The sequence below is a fragment of the Ursus arctos genome, unplaced genomic scaffold, assembly GCF_023065955.2.
Source record: "Ursus arctos isolate Adak ecotype North America unplaced genomic scaffold, UrsArc2.0 scaffold_2, whole genome shotgun sequence".
In the NCBI taxonomy this organism is placed as follows: domain Eukaryota; kingdom Metazoa; phylum Chordata; class Mammalia; order Carnivora; family Ursidae; genus Ursus; species Ursus arctos.
This window is the reverse complement of record NW_026622874.1, coordinates 1,233,687-1,250,637: the sequence shown is the minus strand read 5'-3', so window position 1 is coordinate 1,250,637 and position 16,951 is coordinate 1,233,687. Positions and strand designations below refer to the sequence as shown.

At 45.7% G+C, this 16,951-nt stretch overlaps 1 protein-coding gene across 2 annotated transcripts in view; it reads left to right on the top strand.

Moving 5' to 3' along the window:
• Positions 1 to 16,951, top strand: part of RGS7 (regulator of G protein signaling 7) — a 580,289-nt gene that overhangs the window by 75,883 nt on the left and 487,455 nt on the right. Inside the window, exons 1-2 of one of the 2 annotated variants that reach the window (XM_057315142.1) lie at positions 10,076 to 10,247; positions 11,172 to 11,305. In XM_057315142.1, coding sequence (XP_057171125.1) covers positions 11,228 to 11,305 — 78 coding nt within the window. In that variant the 5' untranslated portion in view covers positions 10,076 to 10,247; positions 11,172 to 11,227. Of the gene's footprint in view, positions 1 to 10,075; positions 10,248 to 11,171; positions 11,306 to 16,951 lie in introns of those variants that run through there. The other variant, XM_057315141.1, reaches the window with a different exon arrangement.

Sequence of the window (16,951 nt, the reverse complement as noted above, 5' to 3'; positions counted from 1 at the left end):
AACCTAGTGTCTTTTTCATGTAAACTGATGTTCATTGGGTCACATCTTTTCTGTCCTGTATTCAGTGCTAAGCCAGCTCTCTTCCATCTGGATACGAGGCTTACGATTTCTCCTTGCTATTTTCCCTTTTTTCCATCTTTTTAGCCTGCCTTGATCTCTTTGGGTCCCCCTGCCATTTTCCAGGGCATTGGCTATTCCTCATAGCTCTGTGCCATTTATACATTTGGTAAGTGGGCTGTTTACACCTGTAATAGAGTCACTGCGTGCACGCCCAGTTAGAACAGGGAGATTCTAAGGTCGGAGTTCTGAATCTTCTCCATAAAGTTCTCCTTTTCGGTGTGTCCCAGTCAATTTCTCAGTTGCCGACCTTATTTAGTCAGTTATGTAAACTCTGATTTTACTGTCACATTTACAAAGCTATTGCAGAAGAACTTGTTGCCCGTCTTGCTGAAGAACACATACTGTCACACAGGCCTCACTTGTCCGTCTAGAGCCCGTCCTGGCGGAGGACATGAAGCTAGTCCGTGTGACATGTGCTCGGCGGGCCCTCATTGGCCCTTTGTGATCACGACTCTTCAAGTTTTCAAAGCTCCTCATCTTTTTGATTGCTTAAAGCCCAGCCTTCTCAGCATGAGCCGTAGCTTCTCCACGATCTGTCCCCAGTTCACATCCCAGCTTCGTCTCCATCTGAGGCATTCCCTGTCTTTGAAACCCGCCATACCGAACTTTCTGGTGTTCATCAAACATTCGTCCTTACTCCTGTTTCTGTCATTCAGCACATTTTATTCTGCCCACCTGTGCTATTCCTCCTCTTTGTCCACCCGGAAGATTCCCATCCGTTTTAACGACTCGGGTAAAATGTCCTTGACTCTCATCTCTGTGCTTTCCTAACACCTTTATATGCACACACACTGAGCACATCGTGCTACAGTGAGTGACCCACTTGTCCCTTCTACTGGCCTCTGTCTTGGGAAGGTCTGTTCATCACCAGAGACTAACATGGTGCCTGGTATTATAGGGACTTAATAAGCACTTATTGAATTCTATGATAAAGCTTTCCTATGGACAGGGTCTGTGTGCCAATTTGATTTGGGTATCCATTTGCTCCCATATTTGAGGCAAGTTAACTCTATTTTGCTATCATCTTTTCTCCACCACACTTTAGAAGTTCCTGAGAATTTCATTTCCACATTTCTTCAGGGCAAATGACTAGAACTGCTCTGACTCTGGAGGCAAACTTGAAAACAATCGAGTACCTTTTACTGCTTCTTTCCTTATCCCGAGTCCTGGTTGCCTATTACAGGCAGCATCACAGGGTGTGGGATTTGGAATGTTAGGCTGGCTTGAAGTCCCGGCTCTAACGCCGAGGAGCTGTGTCACCTGGAGAACGGAAGCTCGCCTCACCGAAGTCTGGCTTCTGTGTGTATTATTTGAGGATCATCCCTCCCATTTTTTTTTTTAAAAGATTTTATTTATTTATTCGATAGAGATAGAGACAGCTAGCGAGAGAGGGAACACAAGCAGGGGGAGTGGGAGAGGAAGAAGCAGGCTCCCAGCAGAGGAGCCCGATGTGGGGCTCGATCCCAGAACGCCGGGATCACGCCCTGAGCCGAAGGCAGACGCTTAACCGCTGTGCCACCCAGGCGCCCCCATCCCTCCCATTTTTATTATTTATTATTCTAATCATGCCTTCTATCATTTCCAGTGTGAAGGCTGTTCCCAGCTAAGGGTTTAGAAACCAAATAGGAAATGTGTGCACTTTCCCACCTTCTGGGATCATAACGCCCATGGCTCCCATCTGGCTGGGGGCGCTCTGCTCCCAGGCATCCCAACAGCAGCCCTGCTGCCTGCTGAAACTCCAGATGTGGCCTGGTCTTTCCACGCTTCACCATCCTGCAGGGGCACTAACTTGGATCCCTTGTTATGCAATTCCTTTTTTTTTTTTTTTTAGATTTTATTTATTTATTTGACAGAGAGAGAGAGAGAGAGAGCACAAGTGGGGGGGGGGGCGCAGGCAGAGGGAGAGGAAAAAACAGCCTCACTGCTGAGCAGGGAGCCCGATGTGGGACTCAATCTCAGGACCCTGGGATCATGACCTGAATGGAAGGCAGACGCTTAACCCACTGAGCCACCCAGGCGCCCCTTGTTATGCCATCCTGACCCTGCCACTTGGTCTTTACTACACTCTACATGCCACACACTGCCTGTTGGATGGACTGTTTTCAATGACGGTAGCTCTAGGCACCCCTGGTGTCTGCCCAGCGGAGTGACGGTCTGTTTCTGGGCCACTGCCTCTCCTGATGTGCTCAGTATGGTCACCACCAGACCGTCTTTCCAAACAACTTAATCTGTGCTGGAATAGAAAGATTTTCACAGTAGAGTAAGAGAAAGCAGATGATACAAGTTTTGTTTTATAGTGAAGGAAATCAGGGCTTGAGATGGTCAAGTCACTGGCCCCATGTGACCTAGATTTTAAGCAGTGGAGTCAGGGCTAAACCTCAGAGGTCCTGATGCTGTCTCTGGTTCTGTTCACCATTCCAAAAATGGAAGGGCAGGAACAAGACTCAACATGTTCCCTGTTTCTTTCCAAACTTTACGCAGTGTCTTGCTCATAATACAGGCTCAGCTAATTTTCCAATTAATTGAAAAATGTATAACATTTAAAAATGGTGTCATTCTGGCAGAAATCTAGATCAAAGTTTAAACATTTCAGCAGAAAGGAGAGAGGAATCAACTCCTGAGAAGGACAAATTTTAGTTTTTCCTCGTCTTCTTTGCCAGCCCTCTGACATTGCTATGGGAGCTCTAATTAGCAGGAAAATGGCCATAAAATGGACAAAAGGATCGTAAAAGTGGAGAGTAATTCATTAATGAGGGTATTGTGCTATAAAAAATTGAGATTTGACTACAGAGAAGAAGGTATTTTTAAAAAGCCTGTCCTTGGGGTAAGATTTCTCAAAGCACTTTTCTTTTTTTTCACTCTGCTTATATCAATCTCAAATCAATTATCGCCTAATATACCAAAGTAGTATTGTGAAGCGTATAATCCCTTCAACATTGTTCTCCTCTTTCTGCTTGCCCCTGTGTTGCTCACAATTCTTTCATGTAATAAAAGCCTCAAATTAATGAAGTGCTTTCTCCTAGAAATTCAAAATGCCTTTTCCACGTTACCATTTAATTAATTCTCAACCATTCCTCTGTGAAGTGGGTGTGGGGTGGGAAAAGAAATTATTCTTACCCTTTATGACGCACAAGAAACAGGTTTGAAGGCTGGATCACTTCGATCCACAGTGAAACCTGATGCTAATTCAGTTTTGTTCAAAGCTGTTGACAGGATTCTTCTAGTCCATCCAGTCTTGCAATGGAATCATGTTCATGGATTTATTCACAATAGATCAGCAAATAATTTTTGGGTGCCAACTGTATACCATATCTTGTTCTAGACCCTGGGAATACAGCAATGAATAGGAGAAGAAACATCCCTGACCTCACAGAACTTCATTTCTTCTGGGGGGAGACAGACAAGAAACACCGTCAGTAAGTGAATAGAACAGTATGGGGGAAGGTGATAGGTGCTCTGGAAAGCAAGTAAACATGTTATTAGAAAAGGAAGTGCAAGGACAGTACATTATCTTTTTTTTTCCTCTTATTTTAGAGAGAGAGAGAGAGAAAGTGTGAGTGGGGGTGGGGGCAGCAGGAGAGAGAGAGAACCTTAAGCAGCCTGAGCATGGAACCGACACGGGGCTTGATCTCATGACCCGGAGATCATGACCTGAGCTGAAACCAAGAGTCGGATGTTGAACTGATTGAAGCCACCCAGGCTTCACCCAGGAGAGTCATAATCATAATTAGGGCATGAAGAATAGGCTTCACTGAGAGGGTGCCATTTGAGTAAAGAATTGAAGAAAGAAAGGGAGGAATATCTGGGGGAAGAGGATTCCAGGCGGAGGTCAGCCAGTGCAAATATCCTGCGGCAGCCGCGTGTGAGAGTGTTTAAAGAATCAAGGAGGGCAGTGTGACTGGAACAGAGTAAGTAAGAAAGACAGTAGCATACACCGAGGCCAGAAGAGTTAGCAAGGTGTCAGATCATGAGGGCCTCAGAGGATTTCGAAGATACTTTGAGTGATGTGGGTGTCTTTGGAGCATTTTCATGGAGAAGTGACATGACTTCATTTTACAGAGATCACTGGCTGCTACATTGAGATTGGTGTAGATGGGAAAGGATGGGGGCAGAGAAAGCAATTGGGTCTTTGTCTTAACCCAGGAGAGAGATTAAATCGTGGCTTAAACCAGGGTGGGAGCAGAGGAGGTGGTGAGAATTCTGGCATAGTTGCAGGTAGAGCCGACTGGATTTGTGGATCAGACTGCGTTGTGAATTGTGACAAAAAGAGAAATTTTATCCTCTGAACTAGACTAGAAACTTCTTGAGGGCAAAAGTCACCTATTATATTTCCTTATGTTCTTTGTATAGACACCATATGTATATGTTATATAATATATATAGGAAAACACCTTTTCATGTGCAAGAAATAAACAAGTATCTGTTTAATGAAAGGAGGGAAGGAGGTAGTTCGCACTTAAGAAATCCTAGAGACCCTAATGATTTGCAAAAATATACACTGTTGTTATGGGTCACATGGTGTCATCCCCCCAAAAGATACTTTTGCAGTTCTAACCCCCTGTACCTCACAGTGTGACCTTTTTGGAGATAGGGTCTTTAGAGAGGTAATCAAGTTACAATGTGGTCAGTAGAATGGCCCCAAATCCAGTATGACTGGTGTCCTTATACAAAGGGGTAATTTGGACACAGAGACAAACATGGAAGGCAATGTGAAGAGACACAGGGAGAGATAGTCATGTACAAGCCAAGGAGCTCAGCCTGGAACAGATCTTCACTTCAGAGTCCTCAGAAGGAAGCAACTCGCCCGCACCTTGATTTTAGACTTCTGGTCTCCAGAACTATGAGACAACACGTTTCTATTGTTTAAGCCTCTCAGTCTGTGATACTTTGTTACAACGTCCTAGCAAACTACTACCACTACGTCCAATATCTCAAAAATATAAATCAAATTCTACTTTTTTCCCAAGATAAGACTGCTGAAGCTGAAAACAAACAAAAAAACAATAACAACAAAAGCCTTAAATATCATTATTTGGGGGAGAATTATATTTACTTAGTGAAGTAACAGGGCTTTTACTTTTTAGAAGTTTTATCTGGTATAGAAAAATAGATGCATTATTACATTTTACAATATAATTTATTTGACAGAAATACCACAAAACATCAGGTCCATAAGGAAAATGATAAAAAATGATTTTGAATGATGATAGCAGAAGATCACATAAATTTACATGGCTTTAGAAAGAAAAGAAACAGAAAAATATCCCACAATATCCATACTGTTTGCTGTTTACAACATAGAGGGCCATTATGTAGGAGGAAGGGACAAAAGAGAACATATTAAAACCTTATGTTCTAAGATCCAGACGGGTTTTGAGAGATGATCTAGTCTAATTCCCTCAGGTTATAGATGGAAAAAATGTGAGTCCTAGGAACGTGAAGGTGATGGACATAATTTTGGTCCCAGTGCACAATAACACAAACGATGAGCTGCCTAACGAGGCTTAATGATAACAGAAGAAGAAATGGTGAACTATGCTATTCCTTGAATCTTCCTCCATATTTGCCTTGCAACCGTAAGTAACCATAAACCACCTGGAGCCATTAATGCCCAGAGAGAAATGTGTGAGTTAGGTGTGTGGAGGGAAGACGGGTCAGAGGAGAGATAAAACAGACAATAGAATGACAGATGTCTGGGTGGCACAGCGGTTGAGCGTCTGCCTTTGGCTCAGGGCGTGATCCCGGCGTTATGGGATCGAGTCCCACATCAGGCTCCTCCGCTATGAGCCTGCTTCTTCCTCTCCCACTCCCCCTGCTTGTGTTCCCTCTCTCGCTGGCTGTCTCTCTCTCTGTCGAATAAATAAATAAAATCTTTAAAAAAAAAAAAAGAATGACATGTCTTCGTGGGAGACTCTCGGATTTGTAAAAACTCATTATGTTGCTAGAGGCATTTTTCACATGTTTTTCATAGGGCTTCAGAGTCACACAGCAGTGTGTTTGAGTCCAGACTCTAAAGTTTAGGAGGTATACAACTGGGGTGCCTGGATGGTTCACTTGGTTAAGCGACTGCCTTCGGCTCTGGTCATGATCCTGGAGTCTCGGGATTGAGTCTCCCTCTCCCTCTGACCCTCCCCCCTCTCATGCTCTCTCTTTCTCATTCTATCTCTCTCAAATAAATAAATAAAATATTAAAAAAAAAAGGATACACAATCATGATCAAGTTTCCTAACCTGAACATCAGTTTCCTTACATTTCTTGTGGGGTAAATTTTGTGAGAAATGGTGAGAATATTTTAATGTGTTTAGAGATAGTATGACTTCAAGAAGTGGTAGTCTTATTATAGTAATTGTCCAAATGGGCTTCAGATTTTGCCTTTGTGCCTTACTAGAAACTCCTTCCCTTGTCATTTTCCATGTAGATCTCCTATTAGTCCTTGAAGAGACTGATTGGAATGTCAACACCTTTCATACTTTCATTGTTCAGTTTTGCATTCTCATGTGTCATTGGTTTCAAGGTTTTTGTCTCTCTAACTTAGATTTCTTGTGGAATAGTGAAAAGGACCAGAAGACTTGGACTTGAGCTCTGCCAGCCACTCAGTCAGGGAAGTAGAAGCACTATGAAAATAATGGAGGAAGAGGTGTATTATGGGAACAAGACCTTACATAATTGTGAGGGAAGCTGGGGAAGTTATTTTCCAGAAGAAAGCGTTGAAGAATCTGGGAAAAGACACTACTAATTCCCCCTCCCCCAGAGTCTTAGGCAAGTGAATGGGCAAATTGAAGCTTACGGAGGAAGCTGGGGGGCCAGGCATGCCCAGGTGCAGGAGGGAGACCATGAAGGGGAGCTGGCAGAGAAGTCAATGAAAATCTGTAGTCTTTGTGTGGCTGTTGCCTCTGTTGGTCCAGATTCAGGCTTTTGTGAATTGTGTGGGGCTACTCTTGCTCAGGAGAGGAAAGAATTTGGAAAATCTGAAAGTGAAGTGAAGGAGAACAAGAACATGCTAGAACCTTCTGGGACTCAGCACGTGCCAACACCCAAACCGCAAAGACCTTCGAGGAGTAATAGGTGCTGTCTTGCTCTGTTTCCCAATCTTGTAAATTCCTCTGCGCAGTTGCATACAGGCAAGGGGATGCTGGGAAATGTCTTCCAGCTAATCAAGTCCACACGGAACAAACCACCACAGCCACTTAGTGGTTCTGTGGGTTGTATCGGGCAGTTTACTTAACCATTCTGATCCTCCCCTTCCTTATTGGTGTACTGATGTAAAAGCGATAACAATTATAACTAGGGCTTTAGAGGGTTAAATGAGATAATAATGTAAACAATGTATTACTAAATATAAAAATTATGTATCAGATTACTGTCTTTAGATACATTGATTCATTTAGTTCACATGCATCCATTGTGGACTAGAAACTGTACTATGCCTGGGATATACGTACGGCGTGAGCTACAGACAATATCTGGGCGCCTGGGTGGCTCAGTCAGTTGAGCGTCCGCCTTTGGCTCAGGTCATGGTCTCAGGGTCCTGGCATGGGCCCTGCATCAGTCATTTGAGCTCCCGGCTCAGCGGGGAGTCTTCTTCTCCCTCTGCCCCTCCCCCTGCTCATGCTCCCTCTCTCTGTCTCTGCCTCTCTCTCAAATATGTAAAAATAAAATCTTAAACAGACAATATCCTTGTTATCATGAAGCTGAATCAGACACCAATTAGATATCCAAGCAGAGATGTTAATTAGGTAGGTGGTTGATTTCAGAGCATGGACCTACATTAAAGTTTACACTTGAAAGTTATTAGTATTTAGGTAGCATTTAAAGATAGGGGTCTGATTTAGCTCATGTAGGGAGTGTATATAGATTGAAAGGAGGAGAGGCCCAAAGATTGAGATCTGAGGCACTCCAAAATTTAGGGATGAAAAAGATAAAGCAGAACAAGTAATAGCCTGAGAAATAGCAACCAGTAGTGCAGTGGGGTCACAGCAGCCGAACGTAGAATGTTCTTGACAATGTGAAAGAGATCAACTTCAGCTTCTGCTGAAAGTCACCTGATATGAGAACTGAGAATTCACTATTGGTTTAGTAACATGGAGGTTGTTGCCAGAATAGAATGGGTTCAAGACAAAATAAGAAGTTCTTGGTGCCAATGGAAGCCAAAAAATAGGGCAGGAATAAGTGGAAAGTGTGTCAAGGGAGATTTTATACATAGCTCTATCTACATATAACTAGCTTATGCAAGATTATATATATGTTGATATAGATAAACATATCCTATCTACATGATGGATGGATAGGTGGATGGGGTCCCATGCAGCTGGGGTGTATTTTACACCCCGTGTATGAAGTATATACTCTATTCTATCTGTTAGTTTGCTCATTGATGAGAATGATTCATCAGTGCTGAGCAGGGGCAGGGCCCCAAGGGGGTTAGAACCTTTGTCTAGTGATGCAAAGGGGAAAGCCTGCCTTCTTCAGGAAGTTCCTCCTTAAGAGGAAAAATGGTCAAGCTGAGCGAGCATGCCCAGTTATTCTTTACAAATTTATTAATTCCATTCACGTCAACTTCCCAGAAGCAGACTAAGCTAACGGGGAGAGAGAGGGGCTGAAGGGGAAGAGGTAAGTCTGGTTACAGCTAGAATGTTTAGGAAATAGTAGAGAAGAATTTTTAAAAATGGCAACTTTGGTGAAAAACAGCGTAATTTCCAGAGCACAGAATGCCGAAATTTTGGGAACTGTGGAGTGGGAGATGGGTCAAATTATAGTGTGTGTAAAGCAGTCGGGATAGTAACCTTTGCCCTGTAGTGTTTAGAACAGAGAATAGGTTAGGTAAGTCTTTGTTCCTGGGGTGAAACCTGCCTGCCTGGGCGGGACTGGGGAAAGGCCCTGGACCACATGGCTCTGGGCGCGCTCTGAATAGCCGTCCCTACCAGGGGTAACTTCTATTCTATTTGTACCCAGGGGGTTAAGGAGCAGCTGTCTTGATTATCCTCTGTCTCTCCCCCACACCTGGCCCAGCTGAGGAAAGAAAGCTTCAGATATTTATAGCTTCCCAAATCTGCCCCGGAAAGCCAGAGACACAAGTTTCTTTACTGTAACTGGGACAACAGTGATTTTTCTTCTTCATGTCGTTCTAACCCTTACAGAGAATTAGTGACAGCGACTTGAAGACTAGTTCCGGGGGGTCAGCACCCCAGGCCCTCTTTGAAACCTGCCATGGGGTGAGAGCTGTGGCAGAGAGGTGAGTCCTCTGAGCACCTCCCTCCCAAGGAGGCAGCACGCATCGGGGATGGCCCTTGGGTTTCACAGGTGGCAAGGTTTCCAGCTCGAGCTTGCAGCCTCCAAATCGGTCCCCATTTCTCAAACTTAGGAGGAAGCTGTGAAAGCCGCAGGCAGCGGGCTGAGTGGCTCAATTGGTCCTGGCCATCTTCTTCACTCCTAGGACTTCTCAGTGTGTCTCTACTCTCGTCATTTAAGCACAGCGATAATCAATCATCTGCTGCCCTCGCACTGTCAGCGGAGTCAGCAGGCACGTGATGAAACGCGCCGGCTGCGCGGGGCTCCCTCCATCCCTGCATCCCTGCATCCCTGCATCCCCGCATCCCTCCATCCGCCCGCCCGCCCTGCCCTTCCGGCTGGCGCTCGCCGCCCCGCGCGGGTTCCCAGGCCGCCCGCGGCGCGGACACCGGCGGCCGCGCGGGGAGGGCGCCCGCGGGGCCGGGGCGCGAGGGCGGCCGGCGGGGCGGCCGCGCAGAGCCCGGCGCCCAGGAGCCCGCACCTCCGGCCGCCCGGCCCACGTGACCGCCCTCCGCCCGCCTCCCAGTCGCGCGCACGGGCCGGCGCCTCGGCTCCCGCGCGCGCTCGGCGGGTCCCCGTGCCCGGGAGCAGAGGCGGCGGAGGGAGCGGGCCGGCCAGGCGGCGGGGAGGGGGGCAGCGGGCGCGAGCGGCGGGCTGCCGGGGGCCGCCTGTGCACGGCGGCGGCGACGGCGGCGGTCGCCTGAGCCGCGCGGTTCCGCATCCGCCGAGTGTGATGAGGCTGCCCTGCCTCGCCGCTCCGCCAGCCGCCCGCTGACCGCGCCGGCACCCAGCGCGCCCGGGAGGGCACACGCCGCGGGGCCGTGACCTTGGCCGACGAGGTAAATAGGGGCGGTGGGAAGGGGGGAGGCGGCGCCGCCTCGCGCGCCCCGCGCCCCCGCCCCGCACCCACCCGCGCTCGGCGCCCCGCCGCGCGGCCGCCCCGGGAGCCCCGCGTCCCGGCCGGGCTGCGGGCACCGCGCTCGCCCGGGTCCGCGGTGCTGACACCGCTGCCATTTGTGGCGCCGGGAGAGCCGGGCGGCGGGAGCTGGGGCTCGCCGGCTTGCTCCAGTTGGGCCGGTGGCTCTCGGGCTCCTGCAGTCGGGCTGCTGCCCGCGGTGACCCAGGTACTCGCCGAAGGGTGGACTGCCACCAGTTCCTGTGGCCGGGACGGATTCTGGTGCCTTCTGGCGAAGACTGGGCAGGGTTCCGTCCTGACTTCGGAAGCGGAGTGGAGAGGAGGGGACCCGGGGCGCGCAGCGCGGGCAGGTGGCAGTGGGCGAAGCTCCTTCGGCTCCGTGTGGGAGACCCGGGGGAACGAAGGGAGAATGCCGCGCGGAAGGGGCCTGTGTGATGCGCTGCCGGTGGGGAACTAGCCAGATCACCTGGGAGCGAGGGTGCTGCCTTTCCGCCCTTTTGGGAAAACATCATCAAGTCGAGATGCAAGTGTTGGGAGACCTGAGAACTCGGTAGCGCAGACGTGGTAACCGTGGGTTTTTAGGGGAGCATCCGATACTTTTTAAAATGAGTATCCAGAAGATCAAGTCAGTTAAAACCGGAGCCAAATGACTATTCTAACTAAAAGATTGTCATTTCTTACAACTCCCTGAGGTTACTGTAGGTGTAAAATCAGTTTTTTTAAAAAAATCTATTTCTGTGCCCCTTCCTCCAGCCAGCCCGGCATGTAAGTATGCTCCATGTGGGGTGGTCACCCCCCTTGAGCACCACCATTCGTATCTCACTGAAGTCTCCCTCACCCTTTGCAGCGCGCAGACCAGTAATTCCAGCATCTGAGATCTCAGCGGACCAACTGTGGGGTGACATGGCCCAGGGGAATAATTACACGCAGACCAGCAACGGGGTCGCAGACGAATCACCCAACATGCTGGTATACAGAAAGGTAAGAATGTCCTCACTTCCTTGGAGAAACGGAAACTTTTGGCTTCTTTGACTTTGTTTTTCCCCCAGAGTAACGTGTATATCAATTTTGTGGCCTCATGGGTTTCCCATATTGCCAAATACTGCACACTCTCCTTGAAGATAACCTGACGTTCTCATCTGTGTAGAGACACAGTGAACTAAATGCGGCCAGCCGTCCCCTGCCCGCTCCTTTCCCTGCTGATTTCACATAGATTAATCTGCAATCAGCAATATCAGCAGGTTTGGGCATCCCACATATTTTGTTATGCATGTGATTTTCTAGCATCCGTAATAGTTGTTAGAAGCTTTTTCATATGCTCCCCCTAAGCATTTGGGTTGTCAGGATTATGTAAATGCATAACATTTTAGAAATGAAAAGACCACTTTGCAGTTCTTCGACAAGAGTGAATGTGCCTGGGAATCTATGGTTGGTTTAAAGATTTTACTTGTGACTAAACAATTCTTTTTTTTTTTTTTTTGGTCTTAGACTAAATTATTTTTTACTTTGGGTTATTTTTATGATTTTGTTTATGGGTATTTTAGTGCCATATGACCATTAAATAAACCTGTATATTCAGAGCTCCCCCCCCCCAAACGGATCTGACAGCTTTCTACATGTTATAACAATGCTATCAGCAACAAACTTCTAGACACTGAGCCATCATAAAGATACATTTGAATATTGTGTGTGCTTTGGAGTGGTTGCTTAGGTAACTTCATTCTGGTCACAATCAACAATACTACTAAAATTAAGGAAGTAATATTCTTTATTTAACTTCTGTACCAGTTGTTCCTATTGCGTTTTATGCTGGGATTATTTTTCTTTAGCATATTATCTGTAGTGCTTATTGGGCAAGATTTTTTTAGTTAATGTTAGTAGTGACAAAAAAGAAAATCATAGCTTGGAATCAAGGAAATTGTTAAAGGTCTAATTGGTGTGAGCCCCTTGGGGAGTCCAGGTAAGTTTGTAAATGTTCTTTCATGAATACAGCTGGAAAGCGCTATGCTACCTTGCTCTGTACTAAATCCCAACTTTCTGCTATGTGGGCCAAAATCATTAAGAGGCGGTGATGAATATGTGTTTGAGGGAATATTGTTATGGGTTTATTGTGAAGGTTCATGGGCATCCTGACACAGCGTTGGTGGTTTTTTTCTCTAGCCTTACAGACGGTACTGTGTTGTGTACCTGTGAATGCAGTTTTCTGTGTCTGGGACAACACAGTATGATAGGAAATAAAAATTGGAGATGAGTTGCCTGTTTTAGACTTAAAGTATTCCAATTGGATAAATTAAGGACATAATCCACTTGAGCCTAAATTATTACTATTGTATTCCTACATCAATTGAAAAAACTGGATATTTGCCACCCATTCTATATAGAGTTTGTTCTGAGAAGAGCTATTTGGAGGGCAGTTAATGTGTTTTTAAATAAGTTACAGTGTTTTCATTGTTTGGTATGCTTTTAATATTATATGCAAGAGGTGGCAATTATAAATTCTATCTTATAGGTGTGTACGTGCGGAGAGCTGGACTTTAGGGTGTGAGACTACAGTGGTTAGCTGCTCTTGTTCAGTCAAACACTATATTCCTTTTCTGGTTCCTTATAGAAGATGGGGGCTACGTTGATCAGACACCTAACGCTTGTCTTGATTAGAAATAAGCTTAGGGTGACATGAATCCAGGTATCTCATTTAGTCAATTATTGTGAGAATGAATGAAAAAGTGAGACTGGGAGCTTTAGAAATAGTTACTAGGTTATAGAGTCTTACCTGAGCTTCTTCATGCTCATTTTGAATTTATTCTGCAGATTGTTGCATTGGCACCAAATCGCGGCTAGTACTGCTTGTAAGTTGACAGACTGTGACTTCAGGGAGGGGGTACGATGCCTGATTCCCTTAAACATTATTATTTTGTTGGTTAAGCTTGGAACTCCGTGCGCTACTTCTTCTGCCCTCCTTTTATTAGCTCTTTGTTTTGTATTAATGGCACAATTTACTTTTAGAACATATTTCTCTGAAAAATCGTTATTAGAAAAAAAATAAGTTAGTGATTTGTACTCGTGATGTGTAACTATGGACTGCCTATGTATTCTTTTATTCTGTGAGCATATGTATTTTGTGTTTGTGATATAAAGAAGAATGTATAAATAGCAGATAATTTATATAATGAAACACACATCAAAGTGGCCCATGTCTGTGTGGAGACACACCGTCCGACATCATGGTTTCATGTGACTGTTTGCCAGTTTCTTGTGTCTTCTATGTTCTATGGGCTTTACAGTTAATATATTTTCAGTAGAGGCCAAATTTTACTGTGAAGAACTGCAGAGTAGTGGGAGAGGGGTGTGGGACTACTGTATGTTACTAGGGTATGCCATCTGCTGCACCTGCTTGAAGGAGAAAGCACTGTGTTACAAATGCTGATCAATCATGAAGTCAGTCACAGGTTTAGGAAAGAGCTTGGTACCACGGTGCATTCCTCAGTAGCAGTGCAGAGAGTGGATAACCTGCTGTTTTATCAGTTCTCACCAGTTTTCTACTTCTGCTTCCCTGTGGCAACACTGTTCTCGGAAGTAGGTTCTGGGCTAGAAACATTCCTAGTGTTCTCACCTTTTCCCCTCCCCCGTAGGACACCTCTTGGTTACTCTAAGGATTCTCGTGATTTACACACACTGAAGATATGTATGTGCTGTTTCCATTTTGTCTGGGTAGGCTATGAATGACACATAGTGACATTCCTGTGAATGAATGACAGGTAGTAACCGTCCTGTGAGGGAGGGAGACTGAGTGGTTAGCAAAGTGGAGTGCACAGAAAAGAGCTGGGATGCGTGCCTTTCTCCTGTTCCTCAACTGTCTCTCCTATTACGATTATCCTCACATGGATTAAAGGTGTTCCTCCAAATGATAGGAAGATTCCAAGGGTCTCTTTTCCATGGAGAATTCTGTAGTGGTGTTATGGGAAAATGCACGGTGGCTGGGACAATGGTAATGCTGCCTCACGGTCAAGGTTGGGACCTGCAGGTCGGTCTGGGATGTTTGTGAGTACCTTTTTGGCTTCATGTGAGGGATCTCAGGTGGAAAGACGGGTGAAATCCATAAAGGGGATTAAGAGATACAAACTTCCAACTATAAAATAAATAACTCCTGGAGGTGAAAAGTACAGCATAGGGACTATAAGTTAATATTTTAATAATGTTGCATGGTGATGAATGCTGATGACATGTAGTGTGGTGAGCTCTGAGTAATATGTACAGCTGTTGTATCAGTATGTTGTAACCTGAAACTAATATAACTTTGCAAGTTAATTATACTTAACTTAAACAGAATTTTAAAAATGAAGGGTCTCTCTAGGCTTCATTTGAGGTCATAGGTACACTTTAAAAATCCGTATGGATGAAATATATGCCTTGTCAATTTTCCAACTCATAATGCTGTTTTCTTTCATAAGCACGTGATTAAAGTGAGAGAGTTTCTGCCGTTTTATGTGTTTGAGAACACCTTATTGAAAAGCTCATAAAATAGGAGACTTGGCCACATTTAATTTTGGGGCTTTCTAGGCTCCCTTCAGACAGGCCTTACCTAGAGTAGAATTAGGAGTAATCAGCTTCCTTAAGAAGAGACCCCCTTAGTGCCAACTTGCCTTGGCTTTGGGCTAGCTTCTTGAAACATTTGTTAGAGGGGACGGCTTTGAACTCAGTTTTGTTCAAATACTGCTTGCGTTCTTGCTCTGTTCTGGGCAGACTCCCCGTTCTGGGCGTGGCGCTGGCTGTAGAGGACGGCTGCGCTGACCCAGGGTACAGGGAGACACATTCCACGTTCGGCGTCTGGCCAGCATGTAGCCCACTAGACGGTATACATCACTTTTTGTCCAGCAGCTGACATTCCTGCATTTGAAAAACAAAATATCTAGGGCACTTTGGGGCCAGTATTTCAAATTGGCTGGAATGCTGGCTTTTCACTAGCAAGAATGCTCAAAATGACCAATAATTTCTGATATTACTGTAGCAACCGTTTATGCTTCAACTGCTGAAAAAGAAAATCAAAATATTTCCTCGTTTGCTACCTTAGTGGGATGCATGTGTTTTTGGTGATAGCAAACCCGCGTGTCCGCCACACCTGCGCCCTCCCCTTCCCACCCCTCCCAGTCCTTGCCCACCCTCCCCTCCGTGCTCTTCTCTTCTCTTCATTTCCCATGCATCTTCCAGTTGCTTCTTCCAGGAGAATCTCCCATACTCCTTCCAGTTGCTTCTTCCTTTTAATTTCTTCTTTTCAAAACAGACCTAAGCATGAAGGTAAGTTTTCCCTGAGATGATGCTCTGTTTAGTTGTAAAAGGGAAAACGATGCCTTTTGGATAAGACAGCAGAGTCCAGTCTGGTTTGGGTACCTGTTATGCACACACTCTTGCAGGGACACTTTTAAACTTGGTCGCATATGCACCATAGGGTCCAGGATGTCGGGGTGTGGATGTGGTGTGGCAGACTGTTAGTATTTCAGGACCCACTGCTCAGAAGAGGAAGGTGGGCCCACTGGCCTTTCCTGCAAAAAGGTGCGGTGGGAGCTGTCACCCCAGTAGGACAAGTCCCCATCCTGATTGGCTTGACCTAGACCTTGCCTTTGAAAGCTATGTGTGAAGTCCGTTGCACGTGCCCTGAGATTCCCATGAGCGTACACATACCCATAAGAAAGGGGAGGGACTTGCTTCTTCCTTGGAAGAAATGGAGCCACTGACGTTCCTTGCCTCTTAGGGGTGGAGTTAGCTGACATTTTCTACACTAACTGAGTGCTTCTGTCTCTTTCGGTTTGTCCAGTTTGGTCAGTCTTGGAGGTGTCAATATCCCCACCCCCTCCCTAAACTCCATGATAAAAAATAACCATTGACATTTTGAACCTTGCTTGTCTTGGTCTTTCTGGGTTTAGGGTGCTGGTGAAGAATATTTATGGTAAGAGAAAGGCCCATGAGAAAAGAGAGGGATGTTTGCAAATAGGTCATCACAAAAGACCCGAGCCTTTAAGCCTTCAGATTTCTCAATTAAGGGCTTCCATGGGAGGCAGGGGCCAGGACACGTGTCTTGCTATTGCTGAAAAATTCCAGAATGGAATGTCTTCTAGAAATTAGATTATTTGAAAGCACCTTTCTAGACTAAGGGAGATTACCTACTATAAATATGAATTTAATCTGTCTGAATCAAATGCAGACTTATTTTCCCCTCAGTGACATAAATACTGACATGTGCCCCGAGATAGAATAGGACCATCATCTGTGATATTTTTGCTGAGAAGCAGACATTTTATGAGTAATAATTCAATGATGGATTTTGTATAATAATTAACTTGAGTTCAGAGCAGGAAAGCCTTCCACGGTGAGCTTTTCCCTCCCCAGTTGTTGCTGGCCAGTGCTATTTGTGGGATTAAGATAAGGATTTGTGGCCTGAATTTTATTTCCTGTGTTTCCCACCTCCAGCCTCCCCGAATCTAATTGATCAGAAGAGAGTGCAGATGTAGGAAAGAGAAGCTGTCTAGGGATTTTATTGCCTCCTAATAGCCTTTGTGGTTCTACTGAGTGATGGAGAGCAGGGTATTTTTAGGTGGTGTGGGTGATGGAATGTGTTCACTGCAGAGAATATGG